Consider the following 16,266-nt stretch of genomic DNA (forward strand, 5'->3'; position numbering starts at 1 on the left):
TGGGAAATCTGAAGTTTATATTATGTCAATGGATTATGTTATTGACTTTAAAGAACAAACAAATGTTAGTAGACTAGTAAAATTTATTCTATTTTCCAAATCATGTTGATGTGTGATTGGAGGTCAAAGGGCCCACACATTTCCAGAGGGGCCCCGTGCCCATATTTCTTTATCACTGTTATCTTGCAAGAAAAGGATTTATGATTAATAGCCTTCTTACGCACAGTATGATTTTCTCTCCTTTTTCATATTGTGTGACAGTGTGGGCTCAAAAATTACCCTCTACAATCAAACATCTCACATCCTGATACAATCAGGCACTGAAAATAACGGACAGCCTGTTCGGTGGCATCGCTGTCACATACTGAAAAGACACAATCTACTGAGCTTTGACAGCTTTACTCAATTTTTGTTTTCTCAAATTAGTTTTCAAATATGTTAACAGTCAGAGCCTGTTTCCAGATATATCCAAAGACACAAAGAGTAACTAGGAGCATAAGCGAATGGCAACTGTAAAATACTACATCGTAGAACTAAATTTGGACAATCAGCTTTGTCCATAAAGAGCCAAGAGTCAACTCTGGAACACATTACCAACTGAAATCAAATTAATTCCAGATATATAAAGTCCTTTACAGCAAAGGTTAAGTGCTTGCTAAAAGAAACCAGAGCTGTATCCATTTTTTTTAGCAAATTGTACTATAAATTACCAGGATGTATTGTGTGATGTGTATTTTATTGTATTTCCATATTTATAGTGTATTGTGGTTTTATGATATAGAAAGATATATAGGTATATTTTAATTTCACTGCACAGGTAAAAGCCCAACTAGGGATAAGAGTTGAAAATGAGCAAAAGTTATACATTCTCTGTGCAGTCCTGTATTGGAACTATGGAACTATAAAATCAACGATTACAGTAGAAGAGGAATCTGTAATCAAAATATCCTCACTATACACTAACGTCTTGTGAGCAAAATAAGCCTGAGTGCCTTATACTGTATCCTGGAACCTCCGAAGGGACTCCAGGATGGTCCCAGGATCTTACCTTGGAACCTCTGAACAGTGTACACACACCCCCCTGTAGACACTATGAGAAGTACTGCACACTATCTGTCAGTAGGTGGTGCTAGAGAGCTGTGCACAACACAGTGCTTCCCATCACCATGGTGATGATGTGTGTTCATTATTACGGTACAGCGTTGGGCCCTGCAGGCTCAGTGTTCCCATAGTTAATCTGGGAGGAGACAGAGCACTGTGGGGGTCTAACGTGGGGTTAGCCATTATAGCCGGGAGGGAACAGTCAAAGTGTGCCTTTAGATAGACGACGGTTGATTTGGCTCGACCGCTTCAGCCGGTGCATGGATAATAGGTGCACGGGCTGGCCACGCTCGCCTGAGCATCATTGCAGTCAACATCTGTCTGATAGAAACCCGCCCAGAAGGCCTGTTGTTAGCACCCAAAGCATCTCATCACTTTTAACAGCAGGCTCGGAAACCTCGGAGGCTCTCGGTCGTAGCTGGAGTTGTAAGACATAATACTGTTGCCTTGTGCTCATGTTTCCATACTTTACAACCAACAGTTGAGTTTATTTACTTTGCACAGCACAGTGAGGATACTGACGTTAAACCGCCGTAACGACACCCTTTTCAGACTTTCTGAAATGAAATCCCCACGAATCAATATTTGATATTAAAGCTAGGGTTGGTAATGTATTTTAGAAACCTTTTTTGTTGTATTTGTTGTAATTATCTTTACATGCCGACAGCAATCAATAAATCAAACGGTCTGACAAAAAAAGAGAAAAAAATACGGTATCTGTGGCGTTCGCAGGACTGTAATAAGCAGCTTACCTGCCTCTCTACCTACCTACCTACCTACCTACCTACCTACCTACCTACCTACCTACCTATCTACCTACCTACCTACCTACCTACCTTGTTCGCACGAAAATACACAATAAATAATATACAGTAAACGCCACGATAATACGCAAGGTGTTTAGGGGGTAATAAGTAAGCTTTTCTTGATTTCCGCGTGTCTTTTGTATGCCACGTATCCTGTACTGACTGCAATGTAAACGCATCCGCGTATAAATGCTACGCTAACAGTTAGTGACGTAGTATATAAAAAGCAAGAAAGACCACACCGGACTTTTAACCAGGAGACCCGTGTTTGAGATCGTTGTTGACCGTGTTTTGTTTTGTAAGTTACATGAGTGAGAATGTCACGCGTTTTTTGTTGACGTTTGTGATGTATTTTCCGAATGAGACCCAGACCGAGGCTGGAGCGCAAGCCGTGACGATGGCGTGACGTTGGGACCCCCGCGACCGAGTCATGTGACCGAGTGGACGCTACTGCGCATGTTCCATGTGCCCAAGATCCGGGTACTTTTCCAGACGGAAGGCGAGCCATTTTGGCTTCATGCGCCACTGAGCAACTTTCACAGGAATGAACGGCGCCCCCTTCTCCAAGCCGTTAAGATTTCTGTCCATTTGTGATGTCACAAAGATACAATATTTTGATCATTACACGTTTTTTAAATGTAAACATTCTAAATGTGTCCCAGTTTATTTCCAGTTGCAGTGTATGTAAATAACATCAGCTGATAGGAAATAAACATGGACCCAAACTGTTACCTAGCAACGCAATTCTGTTGAAATACACTAAAACGGAGCGTTTCAGACAGAGGGTGAATACAGGTATTATCAGGGACACAGGATGAGGAAAATAATATTTTTTTTTAATATTACAGCATGTAAACATGTTCTAGTAGAAACACAAAATACAAGTATGAACCTGAAAATGAGCATGATATGTCCCCTTTAATACGTTTAAAAACTGACTTACAGTCCCTTTAAGACATAGAAACAATTTTCCTTCACGGTGGTGTCCTCTAACTCCTCTTTGTCACACCATACTGGTCTTCCCGTGTCATCTGATATTCATTGCAGCGGGAGGGCGGCAGAGTAAGCGGCCATTGAGCTGTACAAACAAAGTGCACCCTGGAAGTTGTTTTTCTCTTTGGTGTATGTGTCACCGGCGCATGCTTTCAGGACAAGAATGAAAGCAACTTTACATCATTTTTACTGTCTTTTTTGTTTTATCATTCTGTTGAGTTAAAACCTCATAAATTCAATGCTGGCGTTTTATTCTTTGACCTTAGAACTCATTAAGTCTGATACTAATGAGATGTTATCCTCAGACTGTCCCCTTTGGGTGCCCTCATAATCCTGCCATCTTGCAATGGAGCAGTTCCAGACTACATGTTTATGACACTGCAGGTTTCTCAAGAAGAGTGTCATTCATGTTCACCGTTACCGTGTCATAAACACTCACTCCTGAATTCACAAACGGTCCCCCCCCCATTGATGTCGAGGAGCTCGCTCCAGTGCACTAGCAGGCAATTACTTACTGTCGCCATTTGCAGTCTATATTGACCCTCCCGACGTAAACTCAAGTCCTTTCATCAATAAGCACTTGGGTGCATCCATCCCTCTTACGGCAGCCGTTTATTGACAGTCGCGCTTCTGGGAGACACTGCAGATGACGGGCTCCCTCCATAAAAAAACGCCATCTGATCACTAGAAGCTTTGATCTGATGGCACCGGGCCATTGTTAACAAACGCTTTCCATTGGACGCTTGCCATACAAAATGAATGACCATCTGCTGCGGGTAGAGTGGCTGTAAACAGCTTCAGATGGCTGTGTGGAGACGGATGGAGGCATTTATCAGCCAGTCATCATCAGCTCTGTTTGCTCTCTCTCTTTTAATTGTGTTCCTCTCTATCTGTCACTCTTCCTTTTCTCTTTTATAACTTTGTTGTTTTCTAGCAGCATAAATTTTTGCCCCCATTTTTTTTTTTTACATCCGTTCAGGTTGACAAGCGTTTATAATTATATAATTTTATAGTATACATCATGCTAAGTAGTGCCAGAATTTGTTATTCGTTAAGACTTAAAGGACCGGTGTGTAACCTTTAGGGGGATCTATAGGCAGACATGGAATATAATATTAATAAGTATGTTTTCTTTAGTGTATAATCACTTGAGAATTGTTGTGTTTTTGATACCTTAGAATGAGCCGTTTATGTCTACATAGGGAGCGAGTCCTCTCTCCGTGGAGTCCGCCATGTTTCTACAGTAGTCTAGAACGGAAAAACACAAACTCTGTTGACTTTTCCTGCTCGGGCCGGATCGATAAATTTACTCGCTTCCGTCGCTGCTGCCACTCTCTCTCTCTCTTGTTTCACCACTCACTCCCCACGTACACACACACACACTCTAAGCACTCTAAGCACTCTACTCTTTCAACAACTGGCTCTAGACGAGAGGGGCCATTCACGTTTTTTGCGTCAACCGCCGTAGCTCTCCAACACGCTTGGCACAGGGGAGAAGTTTAAGTTGGTTGCAATCTGCAACCCCACCGTTCGATGCCGCCGAATCCTACATACTGCACCTTTAATCTGCCAGTACGCAACAATTGTCAAATCCCTCGAAAAGACCAAAACCAAACATTGCATTAGTTTGTCTCTCAATGCTTTACTTTGGCACTCAGCTCTACATCCATCGGTCTTTAATGAAGACTTAAAGGTGTAGAGCGTAACATCTGGCGGCATCTAAGGAAAGAGACAGGTAATCTCCGGTGTCCTCCGGTGCTCCTAACGGCATCTGCAAGATTTCACAGACCGGAGGAAAACAAGCAGTGAGAGCTGATCTGGAGCCTGCCATCTCTGAGCAGCTGTCAATCACTCACAAACTCCGATCAAACCGTCAAACTAGGCAGCTCTGATCAAATATGAATTGATATTCTGTTACTGTAATGTATATTTCTCTCCTCAAATGTTTTTAGAATCATCTTGTAGTGTACTGTTTAGCTGTAAAATGAGAAAGTTTGTGACCCGGCAGCCATGTTGAGACCTGTTGAGGAAATACCAAGCACCGCCCACCAGCCGGAGCACAGCAAATAGGAACGCTCTCTCTCTGAAATGACCTGTGATTTAAAGCCTGAAAACAGAGCCATGAGGAGGTGCAGATGTCTAGTAATCTCTCAGAACACTTGAATTACAATATGCTGAAAGGTTATTATGGAATTTTTGCCCAATGATACCAAAAACATTCTGCCTACTGCAGGTTTAATTCACCTCTCTGTATGTTGTCGTACTATCTGCCTTTTTGCACACGCATGCACTCACACACACACACACACACACACACACGCACACACACACTGGCGCTCTCTACCTTCTCACCTCTCTGTCTCTCTTCCTATCTGCTCCGTCTCCCTCCCTTATCTCTATGAAGGCTGGCTAATGACACTCTTCCAGATGGCTTGCTACAGTGTGTGTGTGTGTGTGTGTGTGTGTGTGTGTGTGTGTGTGTGTGTGCGTGTGTGTGTGTGTGTGCGCTGGCCAGGTTTGAAAAGCATCTTTCATCTTCCTCTTTCTCTGACAAAAGAATCAGTCCAGTCAGCACAGCTGTCTATCTGCCGCCTCTCTTCTCCTAGCACATGTCTCGATTAATCCCAACGCTGTGCTGCACAGCTCAGTCCTGGCCTGCCTGCGCTCTCCTGCGCCACTCCATTTATTCTGGCGTTCTCCACCTATCACTCATTTGCTCTGTTTCTTCTCATACTGTCTCATTCTCTCCCTGCCCATCCTTTCACTCTGATCGTATCCCACTCCTCCTCTGGCCTCCTCTAATTCTCCACATTTCCTCTCCATCGTTTTCTCTCTTTTCCTTCGGTTTCCGTCGTTCTATCTCCTCCTCTGTTGTCTGAGTCTCTCCCCTCTCTTCTCCTCTCCATCCTCGTTCTTTTCATCGCTGTGTAACAGAGAGTGACATGTTTGGCAGTTCCTCTGCTCTCTCCTCTCATAAGGAATTACCGTCCTGACCCACTTCCACATGCAGCCGCTGCCACGTCTGCGTGGCTGTGAAACAACTTGTGTCACTAACTGCCAAAGAGAAAGATGTGCCAACTACCCAACCACCCTCACTGCATGGACATAATGTAATAAATCTGAAAATGAGATGGTTGTGTAGCTATCGAAAAGTAGTTCAAATGGTCTGACGTGTGTAAAGCTTTTTAAAAATGGTATCCGTAAAGTTTTCAGTCTGGTTGAGATTAATCTGAAATTGAGAGCTCCAGTTACTTAATTAGAAAATCTGTCCTTTAGCTCTGCCCATTAAAGGGACTCTATGTAAGAATCAGAAATCGCTTGTTAACAACAGCGACACCTGTGGCCGTTAAGTCGACAAAAGTCAGCGTCCTGTTGCTCACGCTCGCTCTACATAGACATGAACGAGCATCGGTCAAAACATTGAGGCGACACACGTCAGCTAAAAGCACAATATCACTCTATATTTCAGCTGCTTGGCAGTAATGTTAGCTGACCAGACGAAGGTCTCTCCATGAATCAATGCTGATACTGTGGGTCCTGCTTCAGCCTCCCGACCGCGGTCAGAAGGAACAGTGGAGACTTCGGAGTTTTGGTCGGAGACGATAACGTTACTCTATTCACTCAGCAGCAGGAAAAGACACGGGAAACCTCTGTTGGTCTGGAGGAGCTGCAGCAGTTATTTGTGCACAAACGTCCACTGTACATTCACTAGATATTCTCAGAGGTAAAATAACTCTACTGCAGTGTGTAGTGTGCGCGCATGCACGTGAGGTGGAGCGAGAGAGCGAGTGAGAACGAGCGCAGTGTGTGAGTGAAGGCAGGCAAAGGAGCAGAGTACAGCAGAGACTCCGGCCCTGGAGACCAAAGCTACGGTCTCCTCTGTGTCTTCTGACCGCGGTCGGGGGGGCTGAAGCAGGAATAGTTAACACTGTTTTGCAAGACGGGCTTCACTAGATAGAACTTTGCGGTTTTGGTGCTTCCGTGTAGTTTGTGTTGGAGTCTGAAAATTGTAGCCAAACACAAGCGCGCATGGGACACCGACCCGCAATGATTTATACCTGTAAGAAGTTACAAACAGTCCCTTTAAGTAGAATTTAGCCAATATGGTAATTTCTGATTCTTGAGCAGTGCCTCCGAAAATGTAATCATAAATAAATGTCCCTACTAACTTTGTTTGCAGTGTGCAGATGCATGTACTACCTGTACTGTATATCAAACAGGGATTGAAGGAAAAGATCGGGTTAAAATAAGTATATTTGTTACGTAAAATAACTACGTTCATGACGTAGTAAAGTAGTTATGTAACAAAAGTAAGGTAAAATAAGTCGACGTTGACTTGGTTTCACATGGGACACGAACAGCGGTCTTCTGGGCAAAAGTCCTGTGTTTGTTTGACCCATCCATCCTCCCCTGCCAGCCGCCCTATGTGGAATTTCTCGCTATCTATACTACGAAGTGTAAAAATGCTAACTCATTTCCCGGTTTTAGGCCTCATTCCTGCACCATTCTTTATTGTACACTCATGTAAAAACTATTCTTAATGTACCACAAAAACTATTTCACCTGACACGTCCACCTTTATATCGGGGGACTTGTAACGAACAATACTGCTTGTGATTTAAAAACAAAAGTCCCCTAAAAGCTGGTCTCCTGCCTCGATTATTTAGAACAAATGTTCAAGCAAAATCCCTCTATATGTCAGAGTAGCAGCGATGTTGAGTTGTTCACAGAAACAGATTCATTTCATAACTCTCAGTGTAACATAATGGATGTCTTTATTATTGGAAAACCTGCTTAGAATGTTGAAAACTTCATTACTGAATATTTGCATATGATGTGTGATCCTTGGCAGCGTCTTTAACTGTGATGAAAACCAGAATGAACCTTCATGACTCCAGTTATTAAAATATTTAGATTACTTTTCTCATTACTCATTCAGTGTGTGATTATTTTGTGATCTTGTAACTCATTTAAACAGTGATGAATGGTGGAACCTATTAATTAGAAAACAAAGCACAGCTGAAAATGTTCTTTTGAGCTGAATCCTACATTTTGGCAGAACATTGAAAACCTCCAAACAGCTTGTTATGCACCGCAATGACGCATACATGCACTACACTTTCCTCTCTCTTTTTTATTTATTTATTTTTAGTTTAATTTTATTCAATTAAATTTGATCTTTATTTACTTATTTTCCTTTTTTTTTTTTTTTTGATGATTCCTAACATTCCAATAAAGTATGTTCATAAAAAAATGTTCTCGTGACCTCTATGTTTAAACAAATGAATACATCATATTATTTCTTTTTATTATCATGATGGATGATGTCGGTATGATAGTAGTGCATACTGTGACACATTCTTTCACTTACAGGGACTTCAAACTTAATTCCACAAGTATACTGTATGCTCGAGGGTTCAATATGCTTAAAACAAACTAGTTTTTAAGTTGTTTACCACGTTTAAAGGTCCCATATTATAAAAAGTTAACTTTTCATGGTTTTTATATTATAAAGCAGGTTTAAGTTCTATATAAACACTGTGAAAGTATCGAAACGCTCAATCCACAGAGAAATACACACAGCCCGTATTCAGAAACTGAGCTTTTGAAACAAGCCGTCAGGTTTTCTGTCCATTTGTGATGTCACAAATCTACAATATTTAGACCATTTCAAAGTCTTAAACGTAAACATTCTAAATGGGTCCCAGTTTATTTCCTGTTGTAGTGTATGTGAATGACATCAGCTGACAGGAAGTAAACATGGACCCAAGCTGTTGCCTAACAATGCAATTCTGTTGCAATTCCATTGAAATGTACTAAAATGGAGTGTTTCAGACAGAGGGTAAATACAGGTATATTCAAGCAGGCAGCATGAGGAAAATAAAGTTTTTTTTAAACATTAAAGTATGTAAACATGTTCTAGTAGAAACATAAAATACAATCATGAACCTGAAAATGAGCACGATATGTCCCCTTTAAAGGCAATAGACAGAAGTGTGTTAATTTGTCGTTTCAGTGGGGTTATTTCAATTTCTTGGCTCTCAGCTGCTGCCAGGCAACCAGTTGAGACTCCGGAGAGTTGCTGTTCCTGGCCAATAAGTAGTGTGAAACATCACAAACGAACAGCGAATTGTCATTTTTTGCACTTCGGATCAAACAATTTAATTGTTAGTCATTTCACGTGTTAATTAGTGAGATATAGAGTTGCTGGTGGGTGCATTTTGTTATGCATTTTTTGGACAGGGCCAGACAAGCTCTCTGTTTCTAGCATAGACTGTATATAAGAAGTAGACGTAGTCACCGTGACGTCACTCACTGGTTTGTGGACTGCCGTTTTTAAGCCTCGAGTTCGGCATTTAGGACGTCACCATCTTGGTTTTTGGCCGTCACCATCTTGTTTTTTTTGCAACCAGAAGTGACACGAGAGGGTGGAGTTAAGTACAACCAAACGCTGAATAAAACATTTTTTAGGTGACCAAAAAGTTAAAGGTGCTATCGATAACATTCAGCCACTATATTTCACGTTCCCTTCCCCATTCCATTGCATTTACTTCACAACAAGTCGTTGCCAGGCACTAACCGTCAATCTCGGCCGTTTATCCTTTTTTTTCCCACACTAACTGACGACCCAGACTTACCACGTGATTCCAACGTCATTTTACTATTAACTCACATGCCTTGTTAGAAGTGGGAGCAGAATGTCAGATATCTTCCACATAGATAAACAAAACATTCATTTTGGACCCGCCAACATTTTTAAAATGATTAATTCACAATCAATTTTTTTCAGGAAAAGCCATACGTTTATTCATCCTTTTCTAAAGTCTGTGTAGATTCTTATTTTTTTAATATTTGTCTACTTAAAAATGTTATCAATAAGACCTTTAAAAAGAACTTTCATGAACTGAAAACACACTGTGAAAGGTTTAAAGTTCTACAACGGAAACACGGACAACTCCCAGACCGGACAACGCCGTGGTAGCGACCTGTCAATCACAAAGTAGCCCCGCCCTATAGCATCCCCTGCTTTATGGTCTATTAAACTCTAAATGGGACCATAATTTACTGTGTGGAATAAGACTCGAAACTAGCGATTGAGACATTAACTCATGTTTACAATGTTTACTGAGGTAATAATTCAAGTGAGAAGTAGGCTCATTTTCTCATAGACTTCTATACAATCGGACTTCTTTTTACAACCAGAGGAGTCGCCCCCTGCTGGCTATTAGAAAGAATGCAGGTTAAAGACACTTCAGCCTTGGCTTCACCTTTTAGACCCGGAGGTTGCTGCTTGGTTTCTAGTCTTTGCGTGGGCTAAGCTAAGATAACTGGCTACTGCCTGCAGCTTCATATTTAGTGAACAGATTATGAGAGTTGTATCAATCTTCTCATCTAACTTTCTTCAAAAAAAGCGAGTGAGAGCATTTCCTAAAATGTTGAACCACTCATTTAAACTCAATCCTCAAAGCGGCAGCAGGCAGTATATTTTTGGCATCATTGGGCAAAAATTCCATAATAACCTTTCAGCATATTGTTATTCAACTGTTCTGAGAGATAACTAGACTTCTGCACCTCCTCATGGCTCTGTTTTCAGGCTTTAGAAAATCTAACCCGTGATGGGAGACTTTGACCAATCACAGGTCATTTCATTAAGAGAGAGCGTTCCTATTGGCTGTGCTCCGTTCATGTGACTGGAACTTGGCGTTCCTTCACCAGATTTCACAATGGCGGCGTCGTCACAAACTTTCGCATTTTACAGCTAAACCGTGCACTACAAGATGATTTGAGGAGAGAAATAGGCATTAACGTAACAGAATATTGATTCATATTTGATCAGCGCTGCCTAGTTTGACCGTTTGGTTGGAGATTGCGAGTGATTGACAGCCGGCTCTCATAGACAGCAGATGGACAACAGACCTCAGATCAGTTCTTACTGCTTGTTCTCCTCCGGTCTGTGAAATCTTGCAGATGCCGTTAGGAGCACCGGAGGACACTGGAGGACACAGAGGAACATGATTTTTTTCAGGTTACCCGTTCCATGTGCTACTGTCACAATATAATGACCGTTTAATAAAAATAACTTTTTTTAATACTATTTGCTCCAATCTCGCCTACTTCAGCTTCAGAACCAATCCTTAAAATTTGAGAGCTGAAAATGTCCACAGTTTGAATGCCCAAAATTGGATCTGAAGAATTAAAGCGACACTAATCAACCAACCCACACACACACACACACACACACACACACACACACACACACACAGACAACCAGTCAGTCGACCTGGCAGCAGAATAACATGGACTGATGCCATAATCTGTGGATGCCACATTTCTCTGGGCTCTGTGACATTGCAGGAGTTGCGTCTCCGGGACTTTCACACCCTGCTTTCACTGTCTGCTCTGTGTTCCCACACTGCTACACTGGCAAAGTGCTTTCACAGCTGCTTTTATGTCAGGTTAGAGAGAGCGCTTCATATGCTGCATGCTCTCATCTCCCTGTTTCAGAACACAGGACGAGCCGAGCATTTTGCATTGCTCCCTCTGATGTTAAAGAGAATTAAATATAATACTAATAAGACAACAGGGTCTATTCTCTCTCAAACACCACAGAGTGGACAGACTTCTGGAGAACCGAGTGTTGTTTAGAGAGCATGATGGCAGCCCGTTCAGGTAAGTGGCACCAGCAGGAGGACAAACAGCTTTTAAATGAGCCTCATCCGTCCTACCTTTGGATTTTTTTCCGTTGAGTGGGAGAAATCAAACGCACCTCAGCCGGTTCAGTTCTTTGAAACTCTAATCAGGTATTAGAGTTGATGAAAAGCTGCTCTTTGTTTTAGAGTGTCACTGCAAGTGAGTGGGCCACTTTCCTTCTGATGTCTCAAAGGATTGTCTCGGCACACGGTGGGCTTTAAAATGGGATTAGCTGCGGAGAAGTTTCACATTTTCCACATCCCTTTGTGTAGCCCGAGTGCTTTGGCAAATCATTTAAGAAACTACTTTTTTTTTAAATACATTTGTATTTTTAGTTTTGTAAATTCCAATTATTAATGGGGACCTTAACTTAGCCTAGTTTTATTTAGAGAGGAAAGCTTTTGAAATACTGCACTGCATGAGATCAGCTTTGTTTGCCATAATATGAGGCTTTTACACATTTTGGTTTCCTCAGCTTTTCCTAAATAGATAATGGTCACATTGTAGCAGTATGAGTTATATCCTAAAATTATCCAGAGGGACCACAAATATTTATTCACATGTCTATGATCTCTAGCTTTCGGAGTTGAAAGTTTTCCTGTGATTATAGAAGTATTGCTGTAGAAGTATTACATTGACATGTTTGTCTTTTCCATGGAAAACTCGGCTCTTTCACTGTGAGTTAGGAGGAACATCCTCTCCTCCTCTGATACTACTACTACTACTACTACTACTACTACTACTACTACTACTAATAATAATTGCCAGGATGAATTACAAAGCTTGGGGCCCTTCTGTGTGGAGTTTGCATGTTCTCCCCGTGTTAGCGTGGGTTTTCTCCGGGATCTCAGGTTTCCCCCAACAGTCCAAGACATGCAGGTTAGGTTGACTCTAAATTGCCCGTAGGTGTGAACGTGAATGGAATGGTTGTTGTCTCTATGTGTGTCAGCCCTGTGATAGTCTGGCGACCTGTCTAGGGTGTACCCCGCCTTCGCCCAATGTCAGCTGGGATCCGTAGTTGTGTTATGTTGTTTCCGTACATATTTTACTTGTATGTACTTATTTTGAGTACATAAGCCTGAACCTAACTGCAGACATTACCGTGCATACAAATGAACATACATACAAATGACACGCGTAAAGGCTAAAATGGCTATTCATGACACGTGTCGGTGTAATGTTGGGGTATTTGTACGAGACCGGGTTGGGGGAAGAGACAACGGAAAAACATTCATAGCGCTGCCCTGTAAAATCACTTAAAGCTACTTCATTTTACAGAGGAAAGAAAATGTGTCCACGCTGTTTAATACGCTGGATAAATAAAAATACAAAGCATTGAATCAGAAATCATCATCACTTTCCTACCTAACTCACAGGTAATGAGCTCCAGTAGCACACATGGAATATTTTCGTCCCACAAGCATCGGCAATCTGTCTGCAACAACCGTCATTCCAACACAGTCTCACAGCAGTTATACAGATATAGAACAGTTGTACATAATCAAAGAATTTCATCTATTTGATTCGTGTACATAGATCGTATTTCCCTTTTTTTCGTAACGCTCAGCACGACTTTCAACAACGTAGTTTACGTGTGTTTTCCAACAAATGTCCAGCAACACGTGACTCACGTGTCAATTTCCGCTCCAGTCTTCAAAATAAAACTATTTAGTTAAGATTAGGAAAAGATTGATTTGGTTAGGCTTAGGCAACAAACTAATTAATTTAACTTAAGTACGGAAGTTACGTGGAAAAAAATACTTAGTTAACTTCAGGAAAAGATTGTGGTTTGGCTTAAATATCTCCAGAAGTGCCATAACTTAAGTACGGAAGTTACATGAGAAATAAATCAACTTTGACTTCTGGATTCACACGGGACATGAACATCTGTCTCCTGGGCGAAAGTCCTGTGTTTTTTGACCCGCCCGTCCACCCCGACCTCCTTCGTATGCGTCATTCAACGCTCTTTATGCTTCCTGCTTCACAATTACATGGATTACATATTAATTGATTTAGTGCTGACCATCACAAAAAGAATGTGAAATTCGTGTCTAGGTACACAAATCAATACATTCAATTTCGTTACTATTTCACGAACTGCTGTACGACTGGGCTGGTCATTGTCAAGGCTATCCCAACGCAATCTCTTTCTCTGTCCCATTCTCTCTACATCCTCCACTCTGCAGGGGAGATGCAGCACTTGGCATGGTTGATGCTGGTGATCTTAGGTATGGTGCAGGCTGTGGAGGGCTGTCCCGATGTCTGTAAATGCTCCAGGAAGACCGGTCCAGAAAAATCAGAGGTCAACTGTCATAAGAGGGGTCTCCATGCCTTTCCCTCCAAACTGCCCCCTGATGCCTGGATCCTCAAACTAGGTAAATACCTTGTCGTTAATGAAATCATCACTGAGATTACTGTGATGTTCAAGACACTTTATAATTCATCTGACATTTACTGTAAGTAAACATAAGCCATATGGGCTGTAACTGCAGCAGTGTCTCAACTTTCCTACTGCTGTCCAAAGGTGAGAATGGTATCACGGACCTGAAGGCTAATGCTCTGAGATCGACTCCAAAGATTGAGAGTATCAACCTGGAACGAAACGCCATCAAGTCCATCCACCCCCAAGCCCTCTCTGGTGCAAAAAAACTGATGCTCCTCAATCTCTACGGCAACCACATCACCAACCTTCCACCGAGGGGATTCCAGGTAAAGAGTTTGGAGAGCAATAGATTACATTTACAGCAATCACAACGCAATAATCTAAACACAAAAAAAACATTGTTCCTTCTGTGTCTCTAGGACCTCCTGAACCTTCGCTTTCTCATGCTGGGAAATAACCAGATTGGCATCCTCAAACCTCAGATGTTTGCTGGAATGAGGAACTTGTCAGACTTAGATCTTCCTCTCAACGCGATAACAACGCTCACCTCTAATGCCTTTAAGCCTCTGATCGCCCTCAAAGTTCTGGACCTTTCCCTGAATCGCATCCAGAAGATCTCTCCTAAGGCCTTCACTGGACTCAGACAGCTCATGTTCCTCAACTTGGACAATAACAGGTCATCACATAAGCCCCTTTAGTGGATGCTGCTATGATCCTCTCAATGCCAAACATATTGCACTTATTTATACCATAGGTAGATAAGTTTTCTGGGATATTGGGATGTCATGTTGGATGATACTACAGTGCATGATTTACATACTCGCTAGAATGGCATGCGCCCTTTATTTTGCGAAGTGTGTGTAAGTTATGGATGAGCATGTGGGGAGTTCAACTTCAATGTCCACCACCGACAAATAACCATGACCACAATCTTTCCCTAACCCACCTAACCCCAAGCAAGTGTTTTAATGGCTCAACTTTATCCCTATCCAAATAAAAAAGTGACTTGCTCCCGCACACACTTTTCTCTGCTTTATTAGTCAATGTTTCGGTCACCAAGGTCTTTCATCAGGACATTAAGAGGATAAAATGGATCTCCCTGTTTTTTTTTCATGGTGCAATGGATATGTGATGATGTCACTTACTCAACCAATAGGGATGGCAGACACTTCCAATCACATTGTTTTGGTGGTGTTTAAAACAACACACACCACCATTTTATCCTCTTAATGTCCTGATGTAGGCCCTTGGTGACCGAAACGTTAACGACTAATAAAGCAGAGAAAAGTGTGTGCGGGAGCAAGTCATTTTTTATTTCGAAAAGTACACGTTGGAGGGGATCTACTCCCAGCACCACAAACAATTTTGAGAATGTGCATGTTGACCTCTCTTTGACTCTATCCTTAAACATAATATATACAACGTAACATTACCTAACCTAACAATGATGGCGTATTAGGGCCACGGTAGGTAAAAAAAGAAAAAGGAAGGAGTCAGGAAGGGGGGGTAATATTCAAAAAGAAAAAACTAATAATTTCAGAGATTAAATTAATACATTTATGAGAAAAACTCTAAAAAACTCTTTTTTTTTTTTTTTTTTTGTCAAGGAACTACATCACTTTACTTTGCAAGGTTGGTTCAACGTCATCACACCAAAAAACTGAGCCTAATGTTGCCAACTGTTTCCCTCCCAATGAAAGTAGCTAGCAGCACTAGCTCCAAATGTTGCTAAATCTAGAGAGAAAGTTGCCAAGTCGGCAACACTGACAGTCCGTCCCTTCAGGCCTCACTCCAAAGCCACTCCCCCAAAATTATCTTAACCAGGTAGGCAGGCAGGTTGGCCGTTCATCATTCGTTATGAAGAGGTTGATCCAACCTTGAAGCGATGTGGTTCCTTGACAAAAAAATCCATACTTTTTCAGAGTTTTTTGTTGTAAATTTACTACTTTAATCTCAGAGAATCCACAGTCGTACCTAACCTTAACTATATTATAATTGACATACATGAATATTGTTGAAATTAATCAGTTCAAAATGTTGGCATTCAACGTTAAAAAAAACATTGTTATTGGATGTCAATATCCCAATATCAATGTTGTGTCTGGGGATGGAGTTTGTTCGGACCTATAAGTCCTCCAAATTAAAAATGACAAAATACGTTGTATGTAACTTCCATATAGAACCACACATACTGTAGAAACATTTTCCAATCTGACGCCCCTATCAACAGGATGACATTATTTGTTGGTGCTATCCTGTTTGGTTAGGTTTAGGCGCAAAAAACACGTATGT

General features: G+C 41.5%; 1 protein-coding gene across 1 annotated transcript; it reads left to right on the top strand.

Moving 5' to 3' along the window:
• The first annotated feature begins 11,413 nt into the window (after nucleotides 1-11,413).
• Nucleotides 11,414-14,672, top strand: LOC119477440 (leucine-rich repeat-containing protein 15-like). The gene is made up of 4 exons (XM_037751529.1): nucleotides 11,414-11,570; nucleotides 13,778-13,966; nucleotides 14,116-14,300; nucleotides 14,394-14,672. Exons 1-4 carry the CDS (start codon nucleotides 11,552-11,554, stop codon nucleotides 14,670-14,672), a joined length of 672 nt encoding a protein of 223 aa, XP_037607457.1. The 5' UTR covers nucleotides 11,414-11,551.
• The last annotated feature ends 1,594 nt before the right edge of the window (nucleotides 14,673-16,266 follow it).

The sequence above is a fragment of the Sebastes umbrosus genome, chromosome 18, assembly GCF_015220745.1.
Source record: "Sebastes umbrosus isolate fSebUmb1 chromosome 18, fSebUmb1.pri, whole genome shotgun sequence".
NCBI lineage: Eukaryota > Metazoa > Chordata > Actinopteri > Perciformes > Sebastidae > Sebastes > Sebastes umbrosus.

Excerpts from the sequence above, each read along its gene's own strand:
- LOC119477440 (XM_037751529.1), top strand. Across the intron at positions 13,967-14,115 it reads TGCCTGGATCCTCAAACTAG|GTGAGAATGGTATCACGGAC; the intron begins GTAAATACCTTG and ends TGCTGTCCAAAG. Across the intron at positions 14,301-14,393 it reads TTCCACCGAGGGGATTCCAG|GACCTCCTGAACCTTCGCTT; the intron begins GTAAAGAGTTTG and ends CTGTGTCTCTAG.